This window comes from Mus caroli, unplaced genomic scaffold (assembly GCF_978045245.1).
Source record: "Mus caroli unplaced genomic scaffold, Mus_caroli_1 scaffold_7, whole genome shotgun sequence".
Lineage (NCBI taxonomy): Eukaryota > Metazoa > Chordata > Mammalia > Rodentia > Muridae > Mus > Mus caroli.
The window spans coordinates 40,417,213-40,444,832 of NW_028227262.1; the positions used below are offsets into that span (position 1 = coordinate 40,417,213).

The following is a 27,620-nucleotide window of genomic DNA, read 5'->3' on the forward strand; positions in this document are numbered from 1 at the left end:
TGCATTAGTATGATCTCCCTATACATAAAAGAAAAAAAAAAAAAAACCTGTAGGGCAAACGGACATAATCCACTGTTGAAATTTAACTTTTTACAAATGTAATGTGTAGGGCCATTCACTGTCTTGCTTGGTACATAGTTTTGTGAACCTGAGCACACACATAAATCCATGCCATCACTACTACAGTTAGAATGTTGAGCAGTTCCATATTCCCCAAAAATTAATAGTACAAAATCTTAAACAACTTTCAACAATGTTTGATCCAACAGACAGAAAAAGCTAGTGAAACTCAGTCAGCCTAAAATTATAGAAATAAATAAACAAACAGAAACGTTTTATATAATTGGAAATATAAAACTGCTTCAGATAGCATAGTCAAGAGCATGAGGATCTGAGTTCAATACCTAACACCCACATAAAAAGACAGCCATGGTGGCAGCCATACTTGCAATCCCAACAGTGGAAACATGCAGAGGGGCAGATCCTTGAGGCTGTCTAGCCAGCCAGCCTAGCAGAATGGGTCCCAGTGAGAGATTCTATCTCAACAAGCAAGGCGATTGGCTTCTGAGGAGCAATACCTGGGGTTAACCTCTACATTCACACAAATGTGTACACACACACAGCTAGCCCCAAATGAAGCCACAAACACCAAGACTTCTAAATAGCCATGGAAAACAAATTATACTACAGACATGAAAATAATTAAAATTAAGTAAGAACAGAAAATCCTGTGTAGGATACAAGTTAAGCAGTATTTAGAGGGCACTTAATAGCTTATGATGCTTAACAACTTAATTTAAAGAGTAAATTAATTTACAAATTAATTATTCAACTTAAGAGAACACTAAGAGGCTGAAAGACTGCTTAGTCTCTCAAGATCTACGCAAAAGCTAGCATGCTGCAGCTGTAATCCTAGAACAGAGCCGGAGAAGCAGGAGTATCCCAGGGGCTCACTGAGAGACCCCAGCTCACACAATAAGGTAGGAAGCTATCAAGGAATACTTAACGTCTGACCTTTGCTTTTCCCAAGTGCATACATGCACTGGTGCACATCACACACACACACACACACACACACACACACACACACACACCACATTAAATTTGGAAGTAGGCAGGGGAGTTCCTTATGAAGCTTCAGGAGAAAGTTTTCCTCAGGCTTTCTTTCTGGGTACCCCTCTGTTGCTTGGGGGCCACAAACTTCAGAGCTCTGATCCTCACCAACTCTACACCTTCAGCGCCCCTTGCGATTTACAGAGAACAACTGGAAATAGGAGAGGACTTCCCATCTCAGGGTCCTTATCATATCTGTGATGTTTCTTTTACCACAGGAGAGACATAATCACAGGCTCTGGGGATTCGGCAGCGGGATGTCACCGAGGGAAGTTGGGGAACACACACGTTCCTTCAGGAATTAATGAAATAAGAACGCTTAAGATGACAGTACATTTTCAAAAAGCAAAATAAACTTACGATATTGACTTAAAAAGAGACAGCCCTTTAAAGACAGAGAGACTCTCAACCAGTAGTAAGTCTTCACATAGGGGGGAAACTGAACAGCTGAGGCATCTTTGGACTAACCTGCAAAATTCAATTCCCCAAAACCACAAGCACACAGGACAAAGGAACAAAGGAAAAGTTGGACAAGGACATGGAAGAAAGTAAGGCCACAGAAGTAAGGGTGTATGGGGAGATCATTAACTTCCAGTACCTTGTGTCACTCAGTGGAGATTATCTGAGCCAATAAAGTCTCTGGGTCAGGCCGATCACCCTCAAATCAAGAGTGCTTTCTAGTTGAACATTCCACCAGCGAGCCTGTTACAAGTTACCTCTTGGATGGTTTACTGAATAGCAACTCCATTATCCATATTAACAGAAGGGCCTGAGGACATGTGCATAATGGAAACCAGGAAGTGCTTTAGAATGCATGCCTAGCTTTTCCAGTGAGTGCTCTAATTGCATTTTTTAATCTATTATTACTGAGATGGATTCAAATTATTTGGACACAATGACCTAATGGAATAAAAGCATGGTTGAGCTCCAACACTCCCTAGAACAATCCACTGAGCACTTCTGACTTGTTTCTTGCCCTAACTCTAAGACTCTAATTCCTGCAGGGCAGGGGCCATTCCGAATGATTCAGGTAGACAGCCTCAGGAGCAGGCAGGTGCTTTTACAATCCACTCACCTAGGGGGCTGCTTTTCTGCAAGTCTTCCTAGGGATGAATGTTCCATTACCACAGCTGAGACACCAGTACAGAAACAAGCAAAATCGCAAGGGAGAGGAGAGGCAAACAGGTGATCCATCTTCCCACACATAAACTCCATCCTTCAAAGTCTACTAATAACCATCCTAAGGTAAAATTACAAAGCTAAACCATAAAAACTATAGGAGAGAAAACTTACTAAAGGCAACTTGTGTGGAACGGTCGGTCACAAGAGAAATTCACCAAACCCTGGGGATAACTCCAGCCCTCAACTGTGCCTGGTCTGGACCTGCTGGCCTAGGCCGTAATCTCAGGAATAGGGAGGCCTGTGAACTCAAGGTCCGATTTCCACCATAGCTAGGCTTACACTGGGATGACCATGCCAAGGAAAAAGGACAAGAAAGGCAGCAACAGATTAGAGAAACCTCATCCTGGAACTACAAAACATGGAATAATGGTATTTCCAATATTTCCAGTCAAGTTCAAAAATAAATAAATAAATAAACTCATGTAGCTCTTAACTGGAATTGGTGAGAGATACCAAATGTTATCTAATCTATGTACAGATCACGGTTTGGGACTGGATCACTGCTCAGTGAGGGAAGGACTACAGAGCTGGAGGAGGCAGAACACAGCTCTACTTACAACACGGAGAGAGATGCTGAATCCATTTAATGACACATTAAACATTCAAAGGAGTATGAGTTTAGAAACAAGTTGGAACTGCTCATAACACCAAGATTTCACTCAGGAAGTATCCACCTTCCCTGCAAACCCTCCCTGACCTGAAGGAGTGACCTTGCCAGCGCCCCGGTCCAGCCCGGCAGCATTTCCAGGCCCTGCCGGGTTGCTCTGTGAGTTGTAGGGTGTTGTTCGGCTCTCTCAGCAAGCTGTGTAAACTCACTTCTGACAGTTCTCAAAAATAAAACCAGTGAGGATATTCAAAAAACAAGACAAAAACAAACAACCCCAAACCCCACTCCAGTTCTCCAGCTTCCAAAAGACCAATCAAGAGGGCTTATGGGCTTCCTTCCTCCCCTGCCCAGGTCAGAGGACTGCATTCCCTCGGGCTTTATGGCCTTGGAATAATATTTAATTAAATACTCTGTTCTGGCTGCCTTATGTACTAGAGAATACTAATTTTAGAAAACCAGTTAGCTGGTTCTCTCTAACTGTATGTTATTATAGCGAAGGTCAAATTTTTCACTGAAACTATGGCAACAACACCCCACTACTTTTCTGCCGACAAGACTAAAACAAAATTCTCATGACAGGCTTGCTGGCTGCACCTGAACTTGATAATTCTCTTTCTTCCCTCTGCCTCCAATACCACATTAGTGGGGTGGCAGAGGGGTGGAAAGAGGGCCCAGTTGCAGCAATTTGCTAGCATGAGCCCAAGTGAGCTTCTATGTGAGTGTCATCACTAGTAACATTTTTAGACCCATATAATTTTAGCAGCATAAAACATCCAGACATTTCAGAGGCACCCAAAGTAGAACAGAAATGTACCTGGAAAAATACAAGTCCAGGAAAAAAAAATTACACATTAGTCAAAAAAATAATTGCTGAGCTTATTGTCTTTAATTTGCACAACTACTCAGATTAGTTTTCTTCATATTGATGAGCAGCTATTGGTCTCACAAGGAGAAAGGGAGAAAAGGATGGCTCTCCAAAGAGCTGTGGCTTGTTTTCCTCACTGGTGGATGCTCTTCCTAAACTATCTCCAAACCAACGCTATTGAGAGGAGCATATGTTTGGCCACGTGTATGAGCCACACACAGCTCTGAGAGAGAGTTGTCAACTTATGGTCAATACTGCAGAAGAAGTAATCACTTTTAGAAGTGTGATTGCCCTTGGAGCCAGATAGAGCAAGCCAAATGGCCTACACCTCTCTAAATTTGCAGCCCCTGGTGGCTCTGGAGAAAGAGCAGATTGGCCTGCTGTTCAGACGAGAGAAATTCTGCTTCCTCTTCTCTCTCTGCTAAGTTTGTAATTCCACACAGAAGACAGGATTACTGCCACAAGTGAATGACTTATCATGTACTGAGGCTGATCAAGACTTGTGGAAGGAAATGCCAGCTGACATCTTCCCTAAAGCCCAGTGTCCGTCTAAAATGTCCATCCTCCTGGAGGGCATCATCTTGAGTGAAGTAACACAATCACAAAAGAACTCACACAATATGTATTCATTGATAAGTGGATATTAGCCCAAAACTTAGGATACCCAAGATATAAGATACAATTTGATAAACGCATGAAACTCAAGAAGAATGAAGACCAAAGTGTGGACACTGTGCACCTTCTTAGAATTGGGAACAAAACACCCAGGGAAGGAGTTACAGAGACAAAGTTCGTAGCTGTGATGAAAGGATGGACCATTTAGAGACTGCTGTATCCAGGGATCCGTCCCATAATCAGCTTCTAAACGCTGACACCATTGCATACACTAGCAAGATTTTGCTGAAAGGACCCAAATATAGCTGTCTCTTGTGAGACGATGCTGGGGCCTAGCAAACACAGGAGTGGATGTTCACAGTCAGCTATTGGATGTATCACAGGGCTCCCAATGGAGAAGCTAGAGAAAGTACCCAAGGAGCTAAAGGGATCTGCAACCCTATGGTTGGAACAACATGATGTACTAACCAGAACCCTGGAGCTCTTGTCTCTAGCTGCATATGTATCGAAAGATGGCCTAGTCGGCCATCAATGGAAAGAGAGGCCCATTGGACTTGCAAACTTTATATGCCCCAATATAGGGGAAAGCCAGGGCCAAAAGAATGGGAATGGGTGGGTAGGGAAGTGGGGGGTGCTATGGGGGACTTTTGGGATAGTATTGGAAATGTAATTGAGGAAAATATGTAATAAAAATATTAAAAAAAAAAGAAAAAAAAGAAAAAAAATGATTCTAAAATTCAAATAGAATTGCAAGGTTCCACATATAGGAAAAAAAGAGTAAAGTAGGTTGATTTGTGCTTCCTTACTTTGAGTTATACTGAGAAGCAATGACAATTCACATAGTTGATTAATAAAAAAAAAAAATAAAAAATAAAAAATAAAATAAAATAAAATAAAATGTCCATCCTATCGACTGCCATTTTCAATAAAAATCAATAAAATTCAGTAAGGTTAGAGCTGGTCTGCATAGCCAGGTAATAATGGTGGTACATCTTTGATTTCAGCACAGGGGAGGCAGAGGCAGGAGGATCTCTGTGAATTCAAGTCCAGCCTGGTCTACAGAGTAAGGGCAGCGAAGGCTACACAGAAAATCCTGTCTCAAAAAAAAAAAAAATTAGTCTATGGGTTCACGAATAGAGCCTTTAAAACAGATCAGTGTTTTAGAAGACAGCAAGAGCTATGTTGGGTCATTCTGAGAGATCCCCTGGAAGCTGCTAACCACATATTCAGTCATTTCTAGGTATGTGACACTTAACCTATGCCGCCCACGTGGACAGGATCTCACACACACTAACTAGCTCGTCCTGAAACAGTACCACTATGACTGTACTATTAATTATTACCAACACCAGGTAGGGAAGCCAAGGCTTGGAAAGCTTACCAGGCTTGTCCATAGCCACCTGGCTGGTAAAGAGTCAAAGCAAAGGCTTGAATCCACAGCTGAGCCCATCGCTGGGACTCCTACAGATCTGCTCTACTGGTGTCCACAGCACTGTTCTCACTCACTACAAACACCCTCAGCAGGACCTTAACTTGGAAGGCTTTGGCTCTGCCTTATCGGTTCACATCCTCAGTAACCCCACCTCTCCATTCCTCTGCAACCCTCTCCACCACTAGACTGAACCCATTTGGTTTCCCAAGAGCCTCTCAGCATGACCTCTCAATCTGCACTCTCTCCAGCTGTTTGCAGATCCTTGTCCCAACCATAGGGTTTCCACAGGAAGCCAAACAGAAAAACAGCTGGGGTCCTTTGGTGCAAAAACAGAGCCTGTCAAAGGAGAACATCTACCTAACCTCTGTCCCACAGCAGACATTCTCTCTGCATCCTCAACAGATGTTCAGTCCCTTTTGAATCAAAGGAAACAACTGGATGCAGGAATAACAAGTCAGGACTTGTTCAGGACCAAGCTCTGTACAGTTAAAGCACTCTGCTCACTGTTAACCAAGTCCCACAGACCTGACTAGGGGAAGGCACCTATCACTGTCCCTGCAGGCATCCTGCAGGAGCTCAAGAATCTGTTAAAAACACAAAGCCCCGAGTCCCACCTCAGATATACTGTCCTTGGGACACAAGATATCAATTCAAACCAGAGTTAGCAAGTAACCATCTAGCTTCAAGTAGCCAAGTGCACCCTCAGCTTGACTGTGACTCCTCTAGGGTCAAGTGAGAGGGATGAAACAGGGTCCAAGCACAGGCACAATGGTGGGAGTGCCCAACAAGGGAGGGGTGTGTGGCCAGGAGGGGGATGAGAAGTGTTGCTAGAGTTTATCTGAGACCTCACCTCTTGCTGGCCCTGTGTTAACTTTCTCTGAGCAATATGCCTGCTCAATTTGATACGTAAGCAAGAGGCCCCAGATAGTCCCTGAAAAACACAACTCTACAAATTCACTCTACAGACAGACACTCTGCAGTTTCCCAGATGTGGGTTCAAATCCAAGTCTGGCCTGGTTTCCTACCCTCTCAACAGAGAAGGTGCCCAGCTCTCAAATAGGAACAATCACAGGGTTGCACCTATGACCATATCAGAAGACCAGGTACATGGCAGCCAAGACATCTTGAAACTGTAAGCATCAAAGGGGCAATGAAGAGTCAACATAATGAAGTCAAAAAAAGAAGAAAAACCAACCAAACAAACAAATTCCTTCTGAGGATGGATCAACTTCCTCTCATGAAAAGAAATGCTTGAGATAATCAATTTATAAAGAGAAAGAACTGTTTGGCTCAGTTTTGGAGCTCATGACTGGTTGTCCCTGCAGCAGAGCAGTACTTTCCAGTAAGAGTAAGAGCTTGTGGTGGGACAGTCAACTCTGCAGGAAACAAAGGAGAGAGCATCTCTCCTTCCACCCCAGACTCCCCCTCCCCACCCCAAAGACCTAAAGTCTTCTCACTAGGCCACACCTCTTAAAGGCACCACCACATCCACCTCTTAAAGGCACCACCACATCCTTGTTGCCCAAGCCTTTCAAATATGAGCCTTTGGGGGCTAATCAAAATCCAACATGTAGCAAAAAATGAGACCAAACACAGCCCAAAGTTCCAGGAAGAAGACAACCTCTTATAGAATACCAGACTTCTGTAGTTTGGAAAAAGATTACAGCGTGAGACAGCACACTGAGAAGACCAGAGGCCAGTTGACTTGAAATGTCATCAATGAAAACACAGTTGGGCTGGGAACCACAAAATATCATACCAGGAAAAACACTGACTCCTCTACAACTGGCTTTTGCTAAGGATCAACATTACAGGCGTGGGGGCCAGACAGGCAGGGCAATCTGTGGTACTTCCACATGCCCCACATCTAGGTGAAAAGACAAAAGGAGAAGGCAGCTGTAATAAACACCACAATAGAAGGTCAGGGTTATAGTTAGCAGATATCTCTAGTCTATGAACGCAGCTCTGATTGACATATTTGGGAAGGACACAAAAATGGGCAAAGTAGTTGTGTTGGGGCCAGACTGCTTGGATTTCCATTCTGGTTCTATCATTTCTAGCTGTATGATCTTAAACCAAGCACTGTACCTCTTGTATATCAGCTTCTCCATCGATAGAAGAGCAACTTCCTTCTAGAATTGTTCCAAGACGAAATAAACAAATGTATATAAAGGAAACTGTAAGATTCAAAAAATTGATTTAACTAATTTAAGTAAAGACTGAACAAAGTATTCACAACCATCTATTTGTGTTTACAGAAGGCAGGTTATTAACACAGGAAAACGGGACAAAACTTTATTTTGCTTTAATCCATGACCCCAAAGAACAAAAGGAAGCTTTGGGTACAATCCAATCCCAATTCTGACACAGCATCATTCTCTGTCTCCAGCACCCTAGTTATCCCAGTCCGATTTTCTCACTTGTCAAACGAGGAAGGGACAAAGTTATCACAGGCTCAAGTGATTCACCGCATGTTCATCTTCATTGATGCCCTTAAGACAGGACTATAAAAACCCTTTGCCAAAAGAAAAGTCCTTAATCAACCACTACATTCTGCTGTCAGAAGGACCATACAATGATATGACAATTTGACCCAATTACTTCTGGCTGGGATTTCAAAATCCATTTGTTCTAGAATGGAAGAAGCCACATGACATCAGCGGGATTGAATTAGACGACACGGTAATCATATTTATTTTGCGGGGAACATTTTCAGGATAAAACAGCTGAAAATGAATCCCATTAACAAGTAAATTAACTATTAGGGTAAGTGAATATGAAACAGACACTTGAGTTCTATTTGCCAAGGGTGACTCAATTATTCAAAACTAAATGGACTCAGAGCAGGAGAGTACTTGTGTCCATTCATCATACGAGAGGCTACAGGCACACATCTCATATCTTCAAGAAAGTGGGCTGAAACACACGGGGAGCTACTGGAAGAAGTGTGTGGGACTCCTGCAATAATCAAGCTACAGGAACCAGCCCCACTGATTGTGTAACACCCTGGAAGCATTCTAGGTTGCCCAGGGAATTGATTTAAATTACAGCTTTGTTCCCTTTCAATGGAGTCTGTTGGTGCAAGATTGAGATAAGCTAGCAAATCTGAAATGAAGATTATAAAAACCTACTAATCTTTTCATTAAATTTGAATTGACTTTGTGAATAAAGAACACGTTGCAAGAGCCTCTCCTGCAAGGCAGCTTCACACATAGGCAATATCTTCAATATGCCCCACGGCATGATTCTGACACGTACCTTCAACAGACTGATGGGTTTTTTTTTTCCCTTACCTAACAAGACAGGCAAAGAGTAAGCTCTGCATTCCTGTCATGGATTAAAATCAGAAGAACAAACAAAATTTAAGTTAGGCCCTCCCCTTTGCATGTGGGTATTTAAAACTAAATAAGATATGGGTTCATTCCTTGAATGCCTTGCCAAAAAGGGGGGGGGGGGGTAGGGGAGAATGTTGCATAGCAACAATTAAAACAATGTGCAGCAAAGGAACAGGGTTTGAAAGAAAGCTAAGCCAGCAGGCTTGTTAGAATCACCCTGAAAGACCTTTGTGACCCAAGATCCTGGCTGTGTCTCCTTCTGGCCTCAGGGTGAAAGTCTGTCTGTTTCCTTTTTATCTAGACAGAGACAACTTGTAATCCCAGGGAAAAGGAGATCTACTTCTAGGCAGCTCCAGGCTCCTGAATACCAATGCTTTCTTGTGAAATATGAACCTGCCCATTTCCAGTCCCGGCTGGCTGCAGTGTCTAGAGCTGGAATGGATATGGGGAGATATTTCACTAAACCTGCACTTAACAAATGGGGAAACAGACACATAAAGACACAGTGGTTTCTCCAAGATAATGAAGCCGTTTGCAGTAGCCAATCAGCCTCTAGCTCTGGCCTCACATGACATCCTTTTCTCAGTGTCCTACCTAGGCCTAAACCACAAGCGAGTCTATGATCCAGTAAGTAGGTTTTGACTATTTGTATCACTGACCCTGAAATAGGCCACTCCTGGTGGAGACACCTACCAACGTTGCCAGGAAGTTTCAAGGCTAATTACAAAGTGGATGGACCAAATATAAAACACTTCAGTCCTTCCCCCATTAAGACAGCTTATTAAATCTCCAAGACCCCTCAGAGAGGGACTGACATTCTGCAAGCACTCTAGAAAAGGAGAACAAAGGGTCTGGCAAAAGGAAAAAGGCCAGAGGCTTAGCCCTCAAATCCATAGCTATGCACTGGGCCTCAGTCCAACTCACAGAGGAAAGTAACGCTTCTCCCATGTTCATCGCAAGAGCTAGACTCGCAGGCTGTCGTGTCTCAGAGCCCAGCTGAGGAACCAGAGACTTTCAGCTCACACCCAACTTGAAATGCTCAGACACTGGCTACACTGCCTTGGGCTAGACCCTTAATGGCACCACAAATATGCCCCAATCATGTGGACATTATGCATACTCCTGAGCTTGTGTTGGGAACAGCTGAAGATTCATTGTAACAAAGGGTCCAAGCCAGCCTGCCTGCCTGCCTGCCTGCCTGCCTGCCTGCCTGCCTTCCTTCCTTCTTTTTTCCTTCCCTCTTAGCTTTTCATTGAAATAAGTCTGAATAAAAGCTAGGTAGAATTCAAGAACAGAGAAGTAACATTTTGTCTAGTCTCAATTAGAAGCTATGCAGTGACAAGGGCCATACCCTTACAGAACCCTCAGGCCAGGGGTTTAAAACAATCTATAGGGCAAATGGTGGAAAAGGACAGGGTCAGCCCTCAGTACTCTGGCATTCAAGCGTGACATGACACTGGACCAGTTCCTAACATCTGTTAACCCGAATAGCATTAGGTATGAAACAGATGTGTCCTGCTCTGGGGAGGTGCTACAGAGCCAGAGAGAAGGCACATATGTAGAGCATCATTATCTACTCTGCTCCAGTCCCATAGGAAAGTACTCTGCCCGCTCTCTTCCCCTTGCATATATAAGTGCTGTGGTGTGGGAACAGATGCCTTCCCAGAGGATGCTGGTAACTCTTGTCCCTGGAGAATAAATGGCCTGTAGCTGCATAGAGAAGGAAACCAATAAATGTTTGTGGAGTAAATGATAACCAGCCTAGGAAGGACAAGTGACTGTCTATGGAAAAGTTACTCAACTTCTTGGAGCCTCCATCTTCTCATCTGTATAATGGGAACATAAAGACCTGCCGCAAGGAAGTGGATTGCACAGCAAGATTAGAAAGAAGTCATTCATCAGGACAAGGCTTTGTACCAACTGGATGATCTATCAGTGTGATAAATGTAGTGGCTCAGTCTCTCCAGAGAACCCTAAGGTTCTTTTCTGGGTTGGTTTTTGTTTGTTTAGGGGTGGAGGGTATTTTTGTTTCTCCAGACTGGGTTTCTCTATGTACTCTATGTAACAGCCCTAGCTAGCCAGGACTTGATTTGTAGACCAGGTAGGCCTCAAACACACATAAACCTGCTACCTTCTTCCTCCCATGTTCTGGGATTAAAACTTGCACTAGCATACCCAGCTAAGGAAACAACTGTTCAACTCAACTTGCTGTTCGTACCACCTGACCCGACCAGGCAAGCCATCAGCTGCTGCACAATGTTGCCTTAGTCATACAGCAGCTTAGGTGGAATAACAGGTTTTGAAATCTGTCACACTGTGGGACAACAAAGGAACCCAAGGGCAGGGAAGACACCCAGAACCTGCTTGCACACTGCAGCCTGATGCAGGCCCTCCCCCCCCCCCCCCATTCATGGATGTGAGCTTGTCTCCTTCACTCCAACTCTTCCCTTTCCAACTCCCCTTTCTCCTACCCTACCCCTTCTTACCCTGCTGTCCTTCATCTCCCTCCAGCTCTGTGGGCCAGGGTCTCCCTCCTCACCATCCTCCTCCCTCAGTCTCCTGAGTGCTGGAGTCCAGTATGTAGCACCACCATGCCTGGCTTCCCACCTCAAATGTAAACTTCTTTTCTAACAGCTTCTTTCAGAAGCTCAACAGTTTCTAGAAATCTAAACGCTGCAGTTCAGTTGATGCTGATACGGTAACATATGTCCAAGGTCAAGGCTCTGAGGCCAAGGTGGTTCCAGTACAGTGAAAAGTTTAAGGACAAAAACTTGACCATTGCCCCAGTGTAGAAAAGAGATTACACAATAGATGGTGTGACCAATTCTACAAGCCTGTTTGATTCCCTCAAAGCCTGCAATCCCTTCTTTCTACTCCAACAACCCTGGAGGTTATTACTGTGAAAGGAGCAGAGGCCTGAGAGGAAAATGGGGTCTGGCTGTCAGTTTCCATCTTCCCTTAGAGAAAGTGCTTTTTATATTTAGTATCTTCAAGGGGGAGAAATGTGGAGGGATGGGAAGAGCAAAGATAATACAGAGAAAGGAATTCACTGACCACAAAGTTTCTATTCCTGGTTTCAATCTGATGTTTGTCTTCCTTATTCTTTCTATATTATGGGCAAAGCTAACTCCCATCAGAGAAAACAGTGATTCTGCCCCACTGTGCATAGACTCTAGCACTTTCATATGGTAGCATACTAACAAAAAAAAAAAAAACAAGAACAAAAACAAGGTACCCTAACGACTCCAGATCTCAGCTATTTCTTGTCATCACAGAGAATGACACAGTTCATAACCATTCAGACGATGAGAAAGATTTGCCTAATAGGAAACAGATGTACAAGTTTCCCTCACACACACACAAAGTTTGGGGGTTGGGGAGGGGGGCTTAGGAGATGTGGACAAGGAAATAACTCACATGAAAGGAGAAATTCATTTTGGAAATGTACTTGAAAGCATCAGAGAGAAGCAAGGGCACTCCGTGCTTAACTCCTTCTACTGCATCTGCTGTCCAAAAGAGAAGCTATGGGACCGGACCGGGGGACCATCCGTCCTACACACTATGTTTAGCCACACTACCTTCAATTCTATTACCTTTGTAAGGAAGGAAACATCCACGGCCCCATTCTACGAGTTGGGCAAACAAGCTCTCAAGTACACTCAACCAGTACAGCAGCAATGGCCCTGGAATCTAGGCTGGGGAGTCCTGTGTACACCCTAGGCCCACGACAGGGAAAGACAGACAGACGAATGGTAGACAATGCTCATGTCACTGAAGGAGTCATGCCTTCTGATGCCATTTATGATTATGGGTTCCATCTAGGGACTGGATAAGGTAAGACAGACAAGGTAAGCATGATGAAGACTTACTAAGCACTACATTGTTCTTTTTTCTTCTTCTTCTCATTTTATGTTTCTGCTTTGCTTTCTCTTTGACACCTAGCAGGTATACAATGTGATGTTTCAACTCATGTTTATAGGACTCTACTCAGTGCCCTTAGCTTATCTGTCACCTTACATAGTTATGGTTTCCTTTCTCTTTTCTTTTTGTGCTACACAGGTCAAATCCACACCCTCACATCTGAGGCAAGAATTCTATCACGGGGTCATGCCCTACCCCTTTATAACTTCTTTGTGATGCAAATATCCAAAATCATCTCTTCTAGGTAGTTCTAAATGCTTCCTGTGTGATAATTAGCCATAGCTACCCTAGTCTATGCTAAAATACACCAGGACCTGTTTCTCCTAACCTCGTACCCACTAACTAATCGCTCTCCTCTTTCCTCCTTTAACCTCTCTGCGGCCTCTGGTAACCACTGTTTTACTCTCAATTTCTAAAAAATTATCTTTAATCTTTTTTACAGTCCAATCATTATCCCCCTCCCAGGTTGCCCTCCAACAGCTCATTACACTAAATTTTTATGAGGTGATATTTTAGGATTCCCCATGAGTAAAAGCATCATGTCTCTCTGTCTGTCCCTGGCTTGCTTCATTGCCCCAGTGTCTTCCAGGTCCACCTACCTTGTCACAACTGGTAACATTTCGTCTAGTACTGCATTCTTCACACGCATCTATCTTTTACTAAAATTGATGTAGCCAGGTACACAGAGGTGACTTTAGTCAGGGTCATACAGGCAAAAATCTGTGGAACTTTGCTCTGAACCCAGAAAGGCTCATTGGTCTAAGGTTCTGTATGATTAAACACCAGGGTTGCAAATCTCAGAAGGAACTCCCCAAAGTCAGAAGTGATGGGGAGCAGACAATAGACAGGCTCCTTCCAATCCCCATTTACTGAAGCACAGGTTATCATGGTTCTCAGTATGGGAAATCAGTTGGTGAGCCAGCACTGAGAACCAGCACAGACCCAAGTGACTCAGCATAGCTCTGCTGACTACTTGGATAAAGACTTCATCATCCCATCAAGCTGCTCGCCAGCATCTCTTTTTCCATATGTGTTTGTTTCAACTGCAGTTGCAAAGGCTCCATGAGTGAAACCATGACCAGATCCGTCTGCAAACGACTCATCTGCCCAGGCACAGTTTCTAAGCCAGCAAAATGATCTCGTTCTTCAAAATGTACTTATAGTTGGAAAGGCAACAATCTTGTCCAAAAGAGAGATCTTTTTCCTTCATGTGGGGACGTGGAGGACTTCTTGACATAGACAGGCTACACCACAGCTGAAGAGATGTTTTCAAAAACATTGAAAGTGTTTCCTGCCCAAGTCCCATGGTGGAGAAGTCTCCAGCACTCCAACAGCCTGCAGAGGCAGATTTCCCAGGCTTCTGACCTACATGCAGGGCAATCAACCTTAGCACTCAGAGCTTAGGAAATTCTGACCTATATTCATGATGCCTGCAGCACAACTGATTTTGAACCAGATGTCCCCACTATCACAAAGCAGTTCACAGCCTAGAAACTACCTAGAAAGTCAATAAGCCAAGTCACTGCCTGGTTCCTACCTGTAGAACTAAGTCAAGACATAAAAGGAGATTGACTGTTTCCAAATGGCCTCCACCAGACTGATGCTTTGATTTCAAAACAGTCTCTTCAAATCAGACACCAGAGACACATCCAAGTGAGACCCACACTGACCCTAGTACTTGGGAACACACACACCTTCTGACATCCTTTGCAGCAGTCCTATTTACGTTAATGTCCTCACCCTGCATCCAAACAGCCACTTGATCATTTGTGATAAAACAAACAAACAAACAAACAAACCCTGGAGGACATGATGTTAAATGAAATGAGACAGGCATAGAAAAATACTGTATAATAATATCACTTATTAGTGAAATCTTAAAAACTTAAACTCAGAGAGGCAGACAGTAGGAGAGAGGTTATCAAGGCCTAGGGTTAAGATGGCAGGTTGGCAAGGGTATTGGTCAAAAGCTACAGCATCTCACTTAGATGGGAGTAATACACTCAAAAGATTTATTGCACAGCATGGTAACAATAGTCATCAACACAAACTGAATACTCGTACACCTCACAACACAAAAGCGACTTGAAGAAACCTATGTTAGTTAGCCCAAAAGTCAGGTATTCTGCAAGGTCTGCCAATTTCAAATCATACATAGCACAATTTTGTTGACTTAGAAATGAAAGTCATTAATATGCAACAATATTTTTAAAACAATACTGAATAGCCATTGGCTCACTTTACTCATTACATTAAATTCTCTTCCTGCTTGACCCCCGAGGCTCGGATGGAACAAGAGGTCCCCCTGGATCCAGCGCCTGCTCTGACAATCATCACTTCTCAGTGTCCCAGGTGCAAAAGCCAAGCTTAGATTAGCCCTTCCCTCAGCAAGGAAGTCAGTGGCTTGTAGCTATTAGCAATGGTTCTTAAGTATGGTTGCACAAGAGAATTACCCAGGGAGCTTTAAAAAAAATCCCAATGCCCAATTAACTCAGGAACTCGGCGGGTGGGAGCAGTTATCAGTGCTTTTCATAGCTCTCTGGGTGATTTCTCTGTGCAGCCAAATTTGAGATCCAAACCCCTACACGCTCCTGCCTCTTGCCATGTGACCTCAGGTGACACACTGAGGTAGGAATCTAGCCAATGCTTTCCCAGGAGAGAGGAGATATGACCTCCAACCGAGCTAACACAGGCAGCATCCTCTTTCAGCCCAGTGACCAACATGGCCAACACTGGGTGGAGAATTGACTCTCTAAGTGACATTATGGCCGTTAGATAACATCTTTCACTTCGGTGCCACTAAAGATTTTTAGAAGGAGACACAGGGAAGGGTTATGAAGAAAAACGCAGCAGAAGCAAGAGCTCCTTCAAGTTTCTGAGACTCACTTTTTTAAAAACAGTTTTCCCTCATCTTCAGGTGAAAATATTCTCCTGATAGCCTCGTGCCAACTGGATACAGCACAACACCACCATGCATCCAGATGGCTCCTTTCCACCTGAACGTCTGCCTTCCATTGCATCCTAATTTCTTTAGCTTTCATCCAGAGGAGTCAAACATTTTCTAAATCAGTCAACATAGAGAATCTAGAACTCAAATGAGAGAGTCTGCAAACAGCAAGAGCTGAACTCTCTGTGACCAGGCCACCAGTCAAGTGGGTGGCTAGGCCCACTAGCAAGAAGAATCAGTTTTGTCAGCAGGGTGACCCAGTGGTCAAGTCTTTGCACTCAAGATACAACAGACATTAGTGTGCAGGGGTCTGAACCATACACTCCCAGTGGGACTCCAATAAGCATGCATTTCTCCTTTTTGTAAGGGATTTAAAAAAAAAATGCCTTCTGGTTCTACCTGACCACTTGAGTCTAATCCTTGAAACTCACATGGTGAAAGGAGAAAACCAACTCCATCAAGATGTCCTCTGACCTCACCCAAAGATGGCCACAAGTGCACACACACAAAATTAATAAACAAAACAATGTAATTTTTAAACAATTTTGGAAGCCTTAAAAACGTCAGTACTGAGCGGGGTGCAATGGTATACACCTTTAATCCCAGCACTCAGGAGACTGAGGGAGGTGGAGTTAAAGGCCAGTCTAGCCTACACAGTGAATTTCAGGACAGCCAGAACTACCAAGTGAGATTCTATTCTGAAAACAAGCAAGCAAACAAACAAACAAAAACAGTTCCCAACCATCAATCCAGAGCATCTATAGAACTGAAAATCTTCCCCAGATAATTCTAAGATGTGGCTCGAACAGAGGACCACGTCCTACCACTGTCACAACAGGAGACAGAAACAAAGCCGTGGCAGCTAAGATGCCAATGCCATTCAAATACTCCCTGCAATAAGCTGAGATACCTTCTGAGAAAAACTAGAAGTTCAGGGTCATAGAAGGCAACATTAATAGGAACACTGCCCTGCTGTACCTTATAGCTCAAGTGGAAGTAACTAAGCAAGAATGCCTCATTCCAGGTAAGGCAGCTAAGAATTAGCAAGGCCCCAAGAGGGATCATGAGATCTGCTGAAAAAAAACATGCTCCTTGTGACTGGACCCTTAAATCCCATTTTTTTTTTTGGAGACATAGCTATGCTAATGAAAAGCTTTTAGATGAATTAGAACTTGGCAATACTTATTCTGTAGACAAACTAAGGCCCTACTAAAAGCCATGCCAATCTTGACTGAGAATTTATTTACGCATTTTTTCGAGAAGTTTTAAAGCCAGGACTTAAGTATCTTTTTCAAAATCAGATTTCAAGTAAATAAACCTAAGGTTGCTACAGAAAAGGATAAAGGACTGGAAGCACGGAGCGAAGGCGGGGGAGAGGGCCAGCTGGCCTCACAGGCCCAGCAACACCCTTTCTAAATAATCAAGTAAGTGAAGGTGACCACTCCATCAAAGCCATAACTTTACCTCTGAATTTCTTGGGTGGATTGTTAAGGTCCCCGGCTTCTGGCTGTACAACACAACGGTCATCAACCAAGCTGCAAAAAGAAAAACAAATCAATGCTGTATCAAAAGCAAGCCTAGGAAAATAAAACCCTCAATAAACAGTATGTAAACATGGAGAAGTCCAGGACTTTTCCTATGCAAAATTGATACTGCCATGTCCCTCTGGCAGGGAGCTCTTGGACAAGGAGGTTTCCTGTGCAAGGAGTGAAATAATCGTAACCCAAGGGCCAGCACTCTGTGATAGGCAGGTCAAGTTACTGTTCTCTGCAGCAACTTTTCCCAGAACCACATCTGTGAGAGATTTGCGTACAGCATACAATACTGCTGAGTCTGGAAGACACAGGAAGAGGTTAATGCATTTGACTAACAGTTGGCGAAGAGCCAACTCTGTGCCAGGGACTGTACCAAGTCCTGACATGAGGACTAAAGTGAGCCAAGCCTCGGCCCTGAAAGAGCTCAAGGCCTAAGTATAGAAGCCATAAAAGCAGGCTGATAAATAAGGTATAATCTAGGAAGGAAGAAAGAAGAACAGGCAGGAGTCATCTGTGCCAGATGCCTTCTGAAGCTTTGGACAGAGGAAGATGTATCGGAATTGTTGAAAGAGCCAAAACAAAGGTGGGGAGATGAAAACTGGAGCATCTTTAGGTGGAGAGTACCCAGTGAGTGGAGCATCTTTAGGTGGAGGGAACCCAGTGCAAATTGGAAGGGCTTGGAGTTTCAAAAGCACAATCAAGTTATGAATAAGTAATAGTCCCAGATTACATAAAGACAACTCAAATTCTGATTTCACTAAAAACCAATTTACCTTGCATAATTCTTTTTAGGAGCATCACTAAAAATATGTGCATATCATAGAGCTTTTGAGACACTGAGACACTATGACTTTTCCAAGTTCCTAAAACTGTGAGAGCCAGCTCATTTTACACATTACCAAGGAACTTAGTCCCAGGTACTATGCTAGGATCTTTGGAATCTCTTCCTTTGGCCTATGCTGCCTCTTATTCCAAATGCCAGGGGCCATTAAATATTCAACTTTGACCTTTCCTCCAAAACTGCCCTGCATTCAAAGCCCTGATTCTAATCCTCATTTCAGAAAGTAAACTATACCCCACACAAGCCTTTCTTGCCTAAAAATGGCCTGCTTCTCCTCCTCCACTGTCCCAACCAAGCTCCATGGAGACAATGCAATGGGCTCCCTACTTTGTGGCTCAGAAGATGCCCAAGGCATCGTGATGCTCAGTGTCTGTCAAGGGAAGTGAATCCAAGTATGAAGAGTATCCCACCTTTGCCCTCAAAATACAAAATCAAACTATGTACCTACAAGAGCCACAGGATGGTCACAGTGTGGTCAGCAAGCATCCTGAGGGTTTTCTACAAAAATGAAAAGTATAATGTGCACATATGAAAAATCTCTACCCTGGGCTCTGGAATTAGAACATAAGTTCAGAAAGGTCACCAAAGTTGACCCAATATTTAAAAGGTTGGGCCCAGAATCCAGTGCTAGTGACATAGTTCAGTGGTAGAATACTTACTTACTATGTATCAGACACTGGACTTGGCCCCCACTGGACATACATAATGCAAAGCTGGACGATTGGTCAAGTCCTAATAAGAGGAAATGCTAGGAGGAACAGCCTCATTGATTACAGATTGTAAATAACACTGAGATGCCAGCTAATGGCATGACATCATGCCATTTCACTTTCCCCTTGTCTCAACAATTTGTTGTAAAACAAATTGTTCTCAAGGATTCTCAACTCAGAGAACGTTTAGATACTCTCTGATTCTAAATATACCGGTTCCAGGGCCCCCCATCAAAACCCATCCCTCCGGCCCAGGCACACTGACGCTCTGCTCTAGGAAGTGATCTAAGAAGTTGGGTTCTTAACAAGCTCCAGAGGCGGTTCAGCAGCACACCAAAGGTTAGTGTAGATCCACACACATACACTGGCTCTCCAAGGTCCTGCCAGAATTCTAAAGTTCAATGAGGCATCAAGTTACTGAGAGGCAACCCCCAATAATCTATATAAACAGGATAGAGCTGGGGGGCCAGACACCACGTCCCACTAAGACTGACAAGTCACTCGTTGTGTCTATGACTGGTACTCCTTAAATGTTAAGCACATTTCAAAGAAAGGGAAAGAGGATTCAAATTTAACTTTCCAAATCAATGGTTTTTTTTCTTCCCAAACCAAGCCAGTTTTTATGTAAGCTATTCCTGAAGGTGAAAATCTGAAGGAAGAATTAGCACCCAGAGTTTTAAAAACCATACATCCTAGCTTTATGAGGGAGTCATCATATGATTCTTGAGAAAAATATTAAAGCAGAGTATGTACACCTACGAATTTTAAGAATGGTGCATACCTATAATCATGGCACTCAGAAAACTGAGGCAGGAGTACTACAAGTTTAAGGTCAGACTAGGCTCAAAATAATAATGTGATAATAAAATAATGGAGCTGAAAGGGAAGACGTGACAGAGGCTAAGATTTTAGGGGCTCGGTGGGGGGGCTCAGCATCTGAGCCAAGTTAACTATAAGGTCAGAGGCCCCAGAGGAAAAGCAGGTATATGATGGAGCTGAGGTCTGACAGGCACCCAGACCTCAGGGAGAACACAGGGAAACCAGAAAAAAAACCTGCCCTACAAAGGTTATGTGTTAGCATCCCTGGCCTTGGAGACCCAAGCCTTCGGAGCTCTGAGACCTGGGCAGGCAGGCACCTGCCCGAAGCACTCAGGTGTCATTTCCACACACAGTGATGACAGATGACCCCAGTGCTCACCACGAAGAGGGCTGATTGGGAGTTAGGGGAATAAGGGAGGCCCAGGACTCAGAACAGCACACAGTGAACACCCACCGGGCTCAGAGTGCTTACCACTGCTGTACAGTACTGAAGTCAATGCTGAAAAATAAGAATGGGGTGAATTAACCACAGGGAATAAAAAGAGGAAGGCGGGAGCCAAGATGGCCATCACTGCAGAGGCCAGAGTAGCAGGAAGCCTGTTTGCCCCAAGCCACAGTAGATAAACGTTCAGGGTAAAGTCAACTACACACAGAGGCCCGGCATAGGAAGAAGCCATGGTGACTTCTGAAAATAAACTCTCTAGAATGAGAACACAGGTCTAACTGAGATATAATTCTGTTATCTGAAATAATTTCCTCAGTGGGGGTAGAGTACCCTGAATGAGTCCTTAACAACACTCACTCTGCACAAATACCAGAAAATAAGCACGCTTCCAGTAATAGCTGTAATTACAGCGGACATTCTGGCTGCTGTAAGAATGAGGTTTTTGGAAAATCTGTTAGCCTGCCTTCTGCCCCCATTTATTTGAGACTAAGTCTTGCCAAAATCAACAATGCCACCCGGGCCTAGCTACTCCTTCCTACACAAAGACACTAGGCCACTCCTGCCTATTCTGGAATGAGCCATCTTGATTCTGCATTCTGCCTCTGTGTGAATTCAGGGGCTACTACACTTTACACTTCCTCCCTCAGATGGCAGGAGTAGGAGGGAGAAGGGAAAATGACCAGAGAGGCACACATAGGTTTATATTCTCCCAGGTTGAGGGATGACTTGATTGGAGGAAGCACAAATGAAGAGAAAACGATTTAGCGAACTTAGTGCCATTTGAAACTTCCAAGTGCATCTGGTTACTTAGCAGAAAAGGGTCTGCTTCACAGGTGAGAGATAGGCAGAGCCGCAGTCATGGCCTTGGCTCGGATTACACCCGGGTAGTTGTGTGAAAAGACAGGCCAAAAGGCTTTGCCACAAAGCCAAAGGCACTTCTTTGGATCTGTGTATATTAGTCTTTATATTTATTATTCCCTATTCTTTTTTTAAATTCTCTATTCTTAAGTACGTTCCCTCTTACATAAGAAGAGTAGATTATAATACATTCAAAGTTAATAGAGACCTAACTAAAAAGGTTTTGTTCTTTCGAAACTGACAGAAATGTCTCTGTGTGAAAGGTGAAGTGACTAACGCAGGATTTGCTAACTGTGCTTTCAAGCAGCCTTGGAAGAGCCACTTAATGTGATAACTGTCTTATCTTACACAAATCAGTGTTATGATGTCTTAAACAAACCCCGACGCATCAGGACTTCCATGCTCTTACCCCAAGGTGCTGATAAATCCATTCGTAGATCCCTCCGCATACAGAGAACAAATGTCTCCAATATGTAGGAAACTCGACATTTTGTCAGACATGTCCGTGTTGGAAAGCCTAGACAAAGTAAACCATGCAACACTGTTAGCAGAAGAGACATGATGAGGGGGAAAAAATGTCACTAAGATTTGGCTTAGCTCAATTTCCCCCAGCACATTACTTAAAATTCAAATTTAAATAGGCGTTTGACAGGCAGGCGATTCCATGAGCCAAGTGAGGACATCTGCAACTACATTCTGTCCTGCATATTAAAGTTCTGGATATTCCAATCACATTAGCATTTGCTTCTAACAAGGCCACACCCAGGTCAGATTCAATGCTTTGAGGACCCTTCCCTAATACTGAATGGCCCAGACACCAGGGAACCCAGCCAAGAACTCTGAAGTGATGAAGGAGCTGGAAAGTCTGACGTAGGACACACTAACATATTCAACGTGCCTCAGGGAATGCTAAGTCAAAGGAAACACCTGGTAAAAAACTTAGGTCTGGCAAAGCCATGGGGGCTGGGTTAAGGAATCAAAGCAACAAGATGACGATAATCGAAGGAAACCTGGGACTGAGTGATTATCACAATGCCTCGGAGGCCGATAGCCCACACTCCACACAAATGCTGCATCAGTCTTGCCTGCTCTACCAGGAAACACTCCTGGATGTAGTAAGACCCCTGCCCAGCCAGGTCCAGGCCCAAACATGCCGATTCAGGCACTAATCAATACTAAGATTCCCTGGCTGGGATTAGGTAGAAGTAATTCAAGAAAAATATTCCTCTATTCCAGGAAATCTCTACAAAGCCCAGAAACTATTAAACACACACACACAATATATATACAAAAATATTGAAGTGATTCCTAACATCTTTCACCCGGGCCATGACCATGAAGGAACAGGAGCCAACTGCAAGCCGTTGAACTGACATTTAGCAAACACGCTCAGTTATGAGGAGAGCAGCGGCCCTGGTGTGGCCTGCAGAGCTTCCCTGCGTTTCCTCTGCATCTGGGATGTTGATGCATGAAGTGTTGGGGGTTTCCTCTCAGCCCAGAGCCCTCTGGAAACCTTTCCCCTTCTACTGACTCCAATAAATCATTTACTGCACAGGCCACAAGAGTTATAATGATGCGGAGGGGTAAAATGTCCTCTCTCCCCTTCAACTCTTTTCTGGGTGCCAAGTTTTCCTCGGCAGGCAAACTTCTGGAAGCACTCTCGTCCTTCAGCAGGAATGCCAGATGCGGCAAGCAAACCGTTAGGAGAAGCGCCTGCCTCCCGGACTGTGAGGCGGTGCTACGGGGAAAGCTGCCCACTGCTCTGACAACCCGGACACTTCAGGAGAGACAAAGACTCAGACTTATTTATAGAAGAGTCAGCAACCGAGAACATAACCGACTCTCAGACAAAGCAACTCCCATCTCCAGATCTGGAGGGAAGATACCCAAGGAGCATGCGGAGGGGCCAAGATGCCAGCTACTGCTCTCTAGAACCCTGCCATTCATACTGCTATTTCTTCCTAAGGCCCTTGTATCTAGAGTCAAACCAATGTTTTGAACAACATGCAAAAAAGAAATACCAATGGAAATCCCCCTCCCCCCAAATGCACTTTAGGTCCTTCTATTTAAAAGCATTATCATAAATGACCAGAAAGTTAATATACTTCTGGGACCAATATTTTCTTTCTTTTGAAAAAGAAGGAGAGGGAGAGGGAGAGAGAGAAAGAGAGGTTATAAACGTTTTGAGACAGCATCATATGACGTAGCCCAGGCTGGCCGTGAACACAAGAGAGACTACTGACTCAGATTCTCTGCCGGAGATTCAAGCTGGCACTCTATACCTCACTAGGGGTCAAACCCAGAGCTGTATGTATACTGGGTAGTGCTCTACCTCTGCGCCATCCCCTCCACCCCACACTGTGATCATTTTACATGAAGAGGCCGGGGACCATGTATTAATAAAAGCACAAGATGATTGTTTTGCTTCCCCTGCACTAGGGCATGAATCTCGGATCTTGATATGCTAAGCCAGTGCTCTGTTATGTAGCTATCTCCGGGCTGGAGGGCTGTAGGACTGGTTATTAGAAAAGAAGTTCTGTTTGACTGACTTCTGAGTCAGACCAAATTTGTGTCTGTACATACGGGCCTCCCAGAGGACCAACGGGGAGCTGCTGGATGCAGGAGGGCAGGAATGTGCTTAGGCAAGACATGCAGGGCCGATTCGGAGTGACTAAAGCTCTCCTCCCAGGCCATATCCTTCTAAAGGGCATTTGACTCCAATGAAGACCAAGCCAGACAGCAGCAACATGATATTGTCCTTCAAATCTACATCCTCCTCTGGGTATCTTACTGAAAGTTTCTCTCACTGTAATGCAGCAGATACAACCCAGGGCTCTGGAGTAGCAGAGCGTGACATAACCTGTAAGGCCTGGGACATGACAGCAATGGCAAGACATGACAGAAGGAGTAAACCTGCAACCTGACAATCCCAACAGCTTCCTGGACTTCAGTTGACACTAAGAATCTACAGCAGTCCTATCTGTCCCCTCCAGGTTCCAGCCTGACCCCACCCAGCTTAGCTTCTGAGATAAGAGCAGATGAGAAACTGAGTAGCTTGGAGCTTGAACGCTTCAGCCCCACCGTTAAGCTGAACAGCTAACGCCTGTCAAGGACTATCGTGTCTACCTCTGTGCTGAGAATAATATTGTCTCGGAATCCTCCAGACATGTGGCACGGCGTGACATAGACCCACCCCTCTTTTGTTGTCGGGGAAACTGAAGAACTTCTACAAAGGTTCACATGTTCATCGTAGATAATTAGCCAGACAGGAGGCACAGAGATCTACTGAATTCTTACATGGGCTTCTACATCAACAATAATCCCTGGGAAAATGGAAAATGTCCACTGTTCTTATTCTCTGGGTGGCAATGAAGAACTGTTCACTTTTAATGTTTTTTTTTTAATTTATTCTTCTCTCATACAATACATCCTGACCACACCCTCTCCTCCCTCCACATCTTTTTTTTTCTTTATGGACAATTCTAATTCATTTTTTTCCTACTGCTGAATTCCTCATTTTCCTACCTTAGTCAAATATAACACTTTTGTTAAGTCAGAAGAAAGGTTACGCGTCTTCTTTCTTGCCCATATGCTTATTAAGTAGACAAGATAATTGAACAAGAAACCTTTTGCCATAGTTTATATTACCCCTGAAAACAGAGGCCAGTACACCCACCACAGTTAATGACCCTCAACTGGGCCATCTGCCAAAGGTCCCAACTTTAAAAAAAAAAATTAAGGATCATTAGGGCAGATTCATCCCCAGGGGCACCAGGCAGTGATTTGCTCCTTGGATAAGATTTGAGTAAGTGAACCACTTCCAGATCTGGTTGGAAACATCTGGGTCTCCCGCTGCTCTGCCTTTAATGGCACACAGGGATAGGAGAGGGCCAGGAGGAGAGACCCTGAAACAATTATCAGTTGTGTACTGAAAGGGAAAACTGGGGCTAGCAGAGTCAAAACAACAGGCGTTTGGGGCTGGAGGGACTAGGTAGGAAGTAGGCCTGGCAGCAATCATCAGGAAGACTTCCTGTTGTTAGGGAGCTGGGTGGGAGGCCACTTCTTTTATCTGATTGCAGACCATTCGTGCCTGTATGCTTCTACCAGCTGCACGCAGGGCTCCCAGTAGCCCTCAAACACAATGACCCGGTCACTGTGAGAAAAACAGAGCAGGTACCAACCTGCCATGCTGTCCTAACTGTGTCATAACTGCAGCTTCCAACACTACAAGGACACACAGGGCTCCATGCCAACAGCTCTACAAAACAGGCTTAGTAGTCGACTAAGTCGACCTATGACTCCATCCCGACTCTCTATGTGTAAGCTATTTTTGTATGCTAAGCCCACTAAGACTTCTCGGTCAATGTGGACCTCTATACATATCTCTACACTGGGGATCGACTTCAGAGACATGTCATAGGGAAGGGATGAGGCCATGAATGCAAAGTGCCTGAGACACCAGCTAACATGCTTTCAGCGTTCACTGCTAGCTCTTTTCTTCAGTTAAAAGATAAAGACTAATTTTGAAAGAATCTAAGATTTCGACCTCCATAAAGGGGGGGGGGGAGATCCTCTGTAATAAAATGTCAGCTAGGCATTGCCACAAATGACCTCCTGTAAGACCTGTGATGATCCATTTTCCTTTAGGGGAAGATAATTATCCTTCCTAATTCCTCTACTGGGAAAAAGCTGAACGATACTGAACGACTCTCAACTCCCGATCATGAGGCCCGCAGGCCTTTCTGAAGGCACAGAACTATAGCCTGAATACACACAGTGGCTTGAACCACCGGCTAAGCATGTCATCATGCATGTCTCTTGTGCACTGCTGGAATCCAGCAAAAAAACATCTCCATCTCCTCTGGAAGCTCGCAGCTCCTGCTTAAGCACACAGCAATTACTGCTGTCCCCACAGGGAGGCAGCCGCCTCCCAAAACTTTTCCTTCTCACCTGTCCTCTGAAGTCTCAAGGGCTTCTAAATCTGTGAGGGCTGCGTAGCTCTCTCCCAATGGCTTACCACTTTCCTTCTACTCTGACACAGTCTGATCTCAAGAGCTCAGCTTACAGGAAGACAGAAGGCTCCAGGCTCAAAGCACCAGCACTGAATCCCAGTTCTGTGAGTTACTCAGCGTAGGAATTCACAACTCCCCTAAACCCTGCTGTCCCCAGCTCTACACTATATACATCTTGAGGTTTGGGTACATGATTTTGACAAGCACCAGCAATGCCCCTGGTATGAAGCTGTGTCACCATCTCTATGACCTACAAGCGCCACCAACCATCACTACCCCAGCTGATTGCTGGCTAAGGCACCTGTCAGAACAGGATTTTTCCAGAATAGAGGCCAGAGTAGAGGATAGCTGCCCTGGTGCTTCTGCACACTGCAGCCACAGCAGCCAGATGGAGTTCCTACTCCCTGTGTCCGAGCTTCTCACTGCCTAAGAAATGGGTAAAGAAAAGGGGGTGTTTCGCTGCACTCCTAGGGACAGAGCAAGAACAAACACACAAACACAGAGATCTGCTCTGAGAACAGAGCAGAGGGGGTGGCACTCAGTGTCCATGTTGTTCTCTGCCTCCCAGATACTCTCTGTGTGCTCTGCTGGCCCCTTTGCCTAACTAGGATCTCCACAGATCTGTCACTGGCAACAGCATCTAGGGTTCTGCTCCTGGTTGTCCACAGCATCATCACAAGCTTTACGGCATTCAGTCACCTGCCTAGCTTCCGTGAAAGCAAGCCCTTCGGCTCTGAGTTCAATCATTATTCCCACCATCACTGGGTGAAGACAAATCCTTCTGTAACTTCCACAAACTCTGCCTGTGAGATCTTCTCTCCTCAGCTTGCTTCTGTCACAAGCTCACATCTATCGGTGTGATGCTTCTGACACCCTTGAGGGATAGGCAATTCTAGAGCTCTGCTCTCTACACAACTGTATCTCCAACAGCAATGCCTTGCATACAGTAGGTGCTCACAGAATAAAAGTAGGTGCTGTCAGATGAAAGACTGAAGAGCTTGACTTGAACATCCACTCCTTGTGATTTTCAATTTCAACATTACTAAGCCCTTCATTTCTCCTAACCTCGCCTCGCTTCCATCAGTCTCAGCCAGCTTCATTTCTTTTTTTCCCCATTTTCACTTGTGTGTAAGCCTGTGGTATATGTGTGTACATAAGTTTGAGTATGTGGGAGCACTGTGAGGGCACACATATGCATGTGTGTACACATCCACAGATGAGGTTGACGTCAGGAATCACCATCAAGCCCAGCGTCTCCAGGATGTCTAGTCTCACAAGCTGTGCCCAGGGATCTTCTGTCTCTATCTTTCAAGGCTGCAGTTATAGGCAGGTGGCTATGTGGGCTCCAGGAACCTGAACTGCCATCCGTACCTCCAAATGGCA

At 44.4% G+C, this 27,620-nt stretch overlaps 1 protein-coding gene across 15 annotated transcripts in view; it reads right to left on the reverse strand.

The window, feature by feature from the left end:
- Positions 1-27,620, reverse strand: part of Itpr1 (inositol 1,4,5-trisphosphate receptor type 1) — a 338,511-nt gene that overhangs the window by 293,819 nt on the left and 17,072 nt on the right. For all 15 annotated transcript variants that reach the window (XM_029478979.2, XM_029478989.2, XM_029478987.2 and 12 more), the window contains exons 3-4: positions 21,635-21,742; positions 17,482-17,552 (exon numbers count right to left, since the gene is read on the reverse strand). In XM_029478979.2, the coding sequence (XP_029334839.1) occupies positions 17,482-17,552; positions 21,635-21,726 (163 nt within the window). In that variant the 5' untranslated portion in view covers positions 21,727-21,742. The remainder of the gene's footprint in view (positions 1-17,481; positions 17,553-21,634; positions 21,743-27,620) is intronic.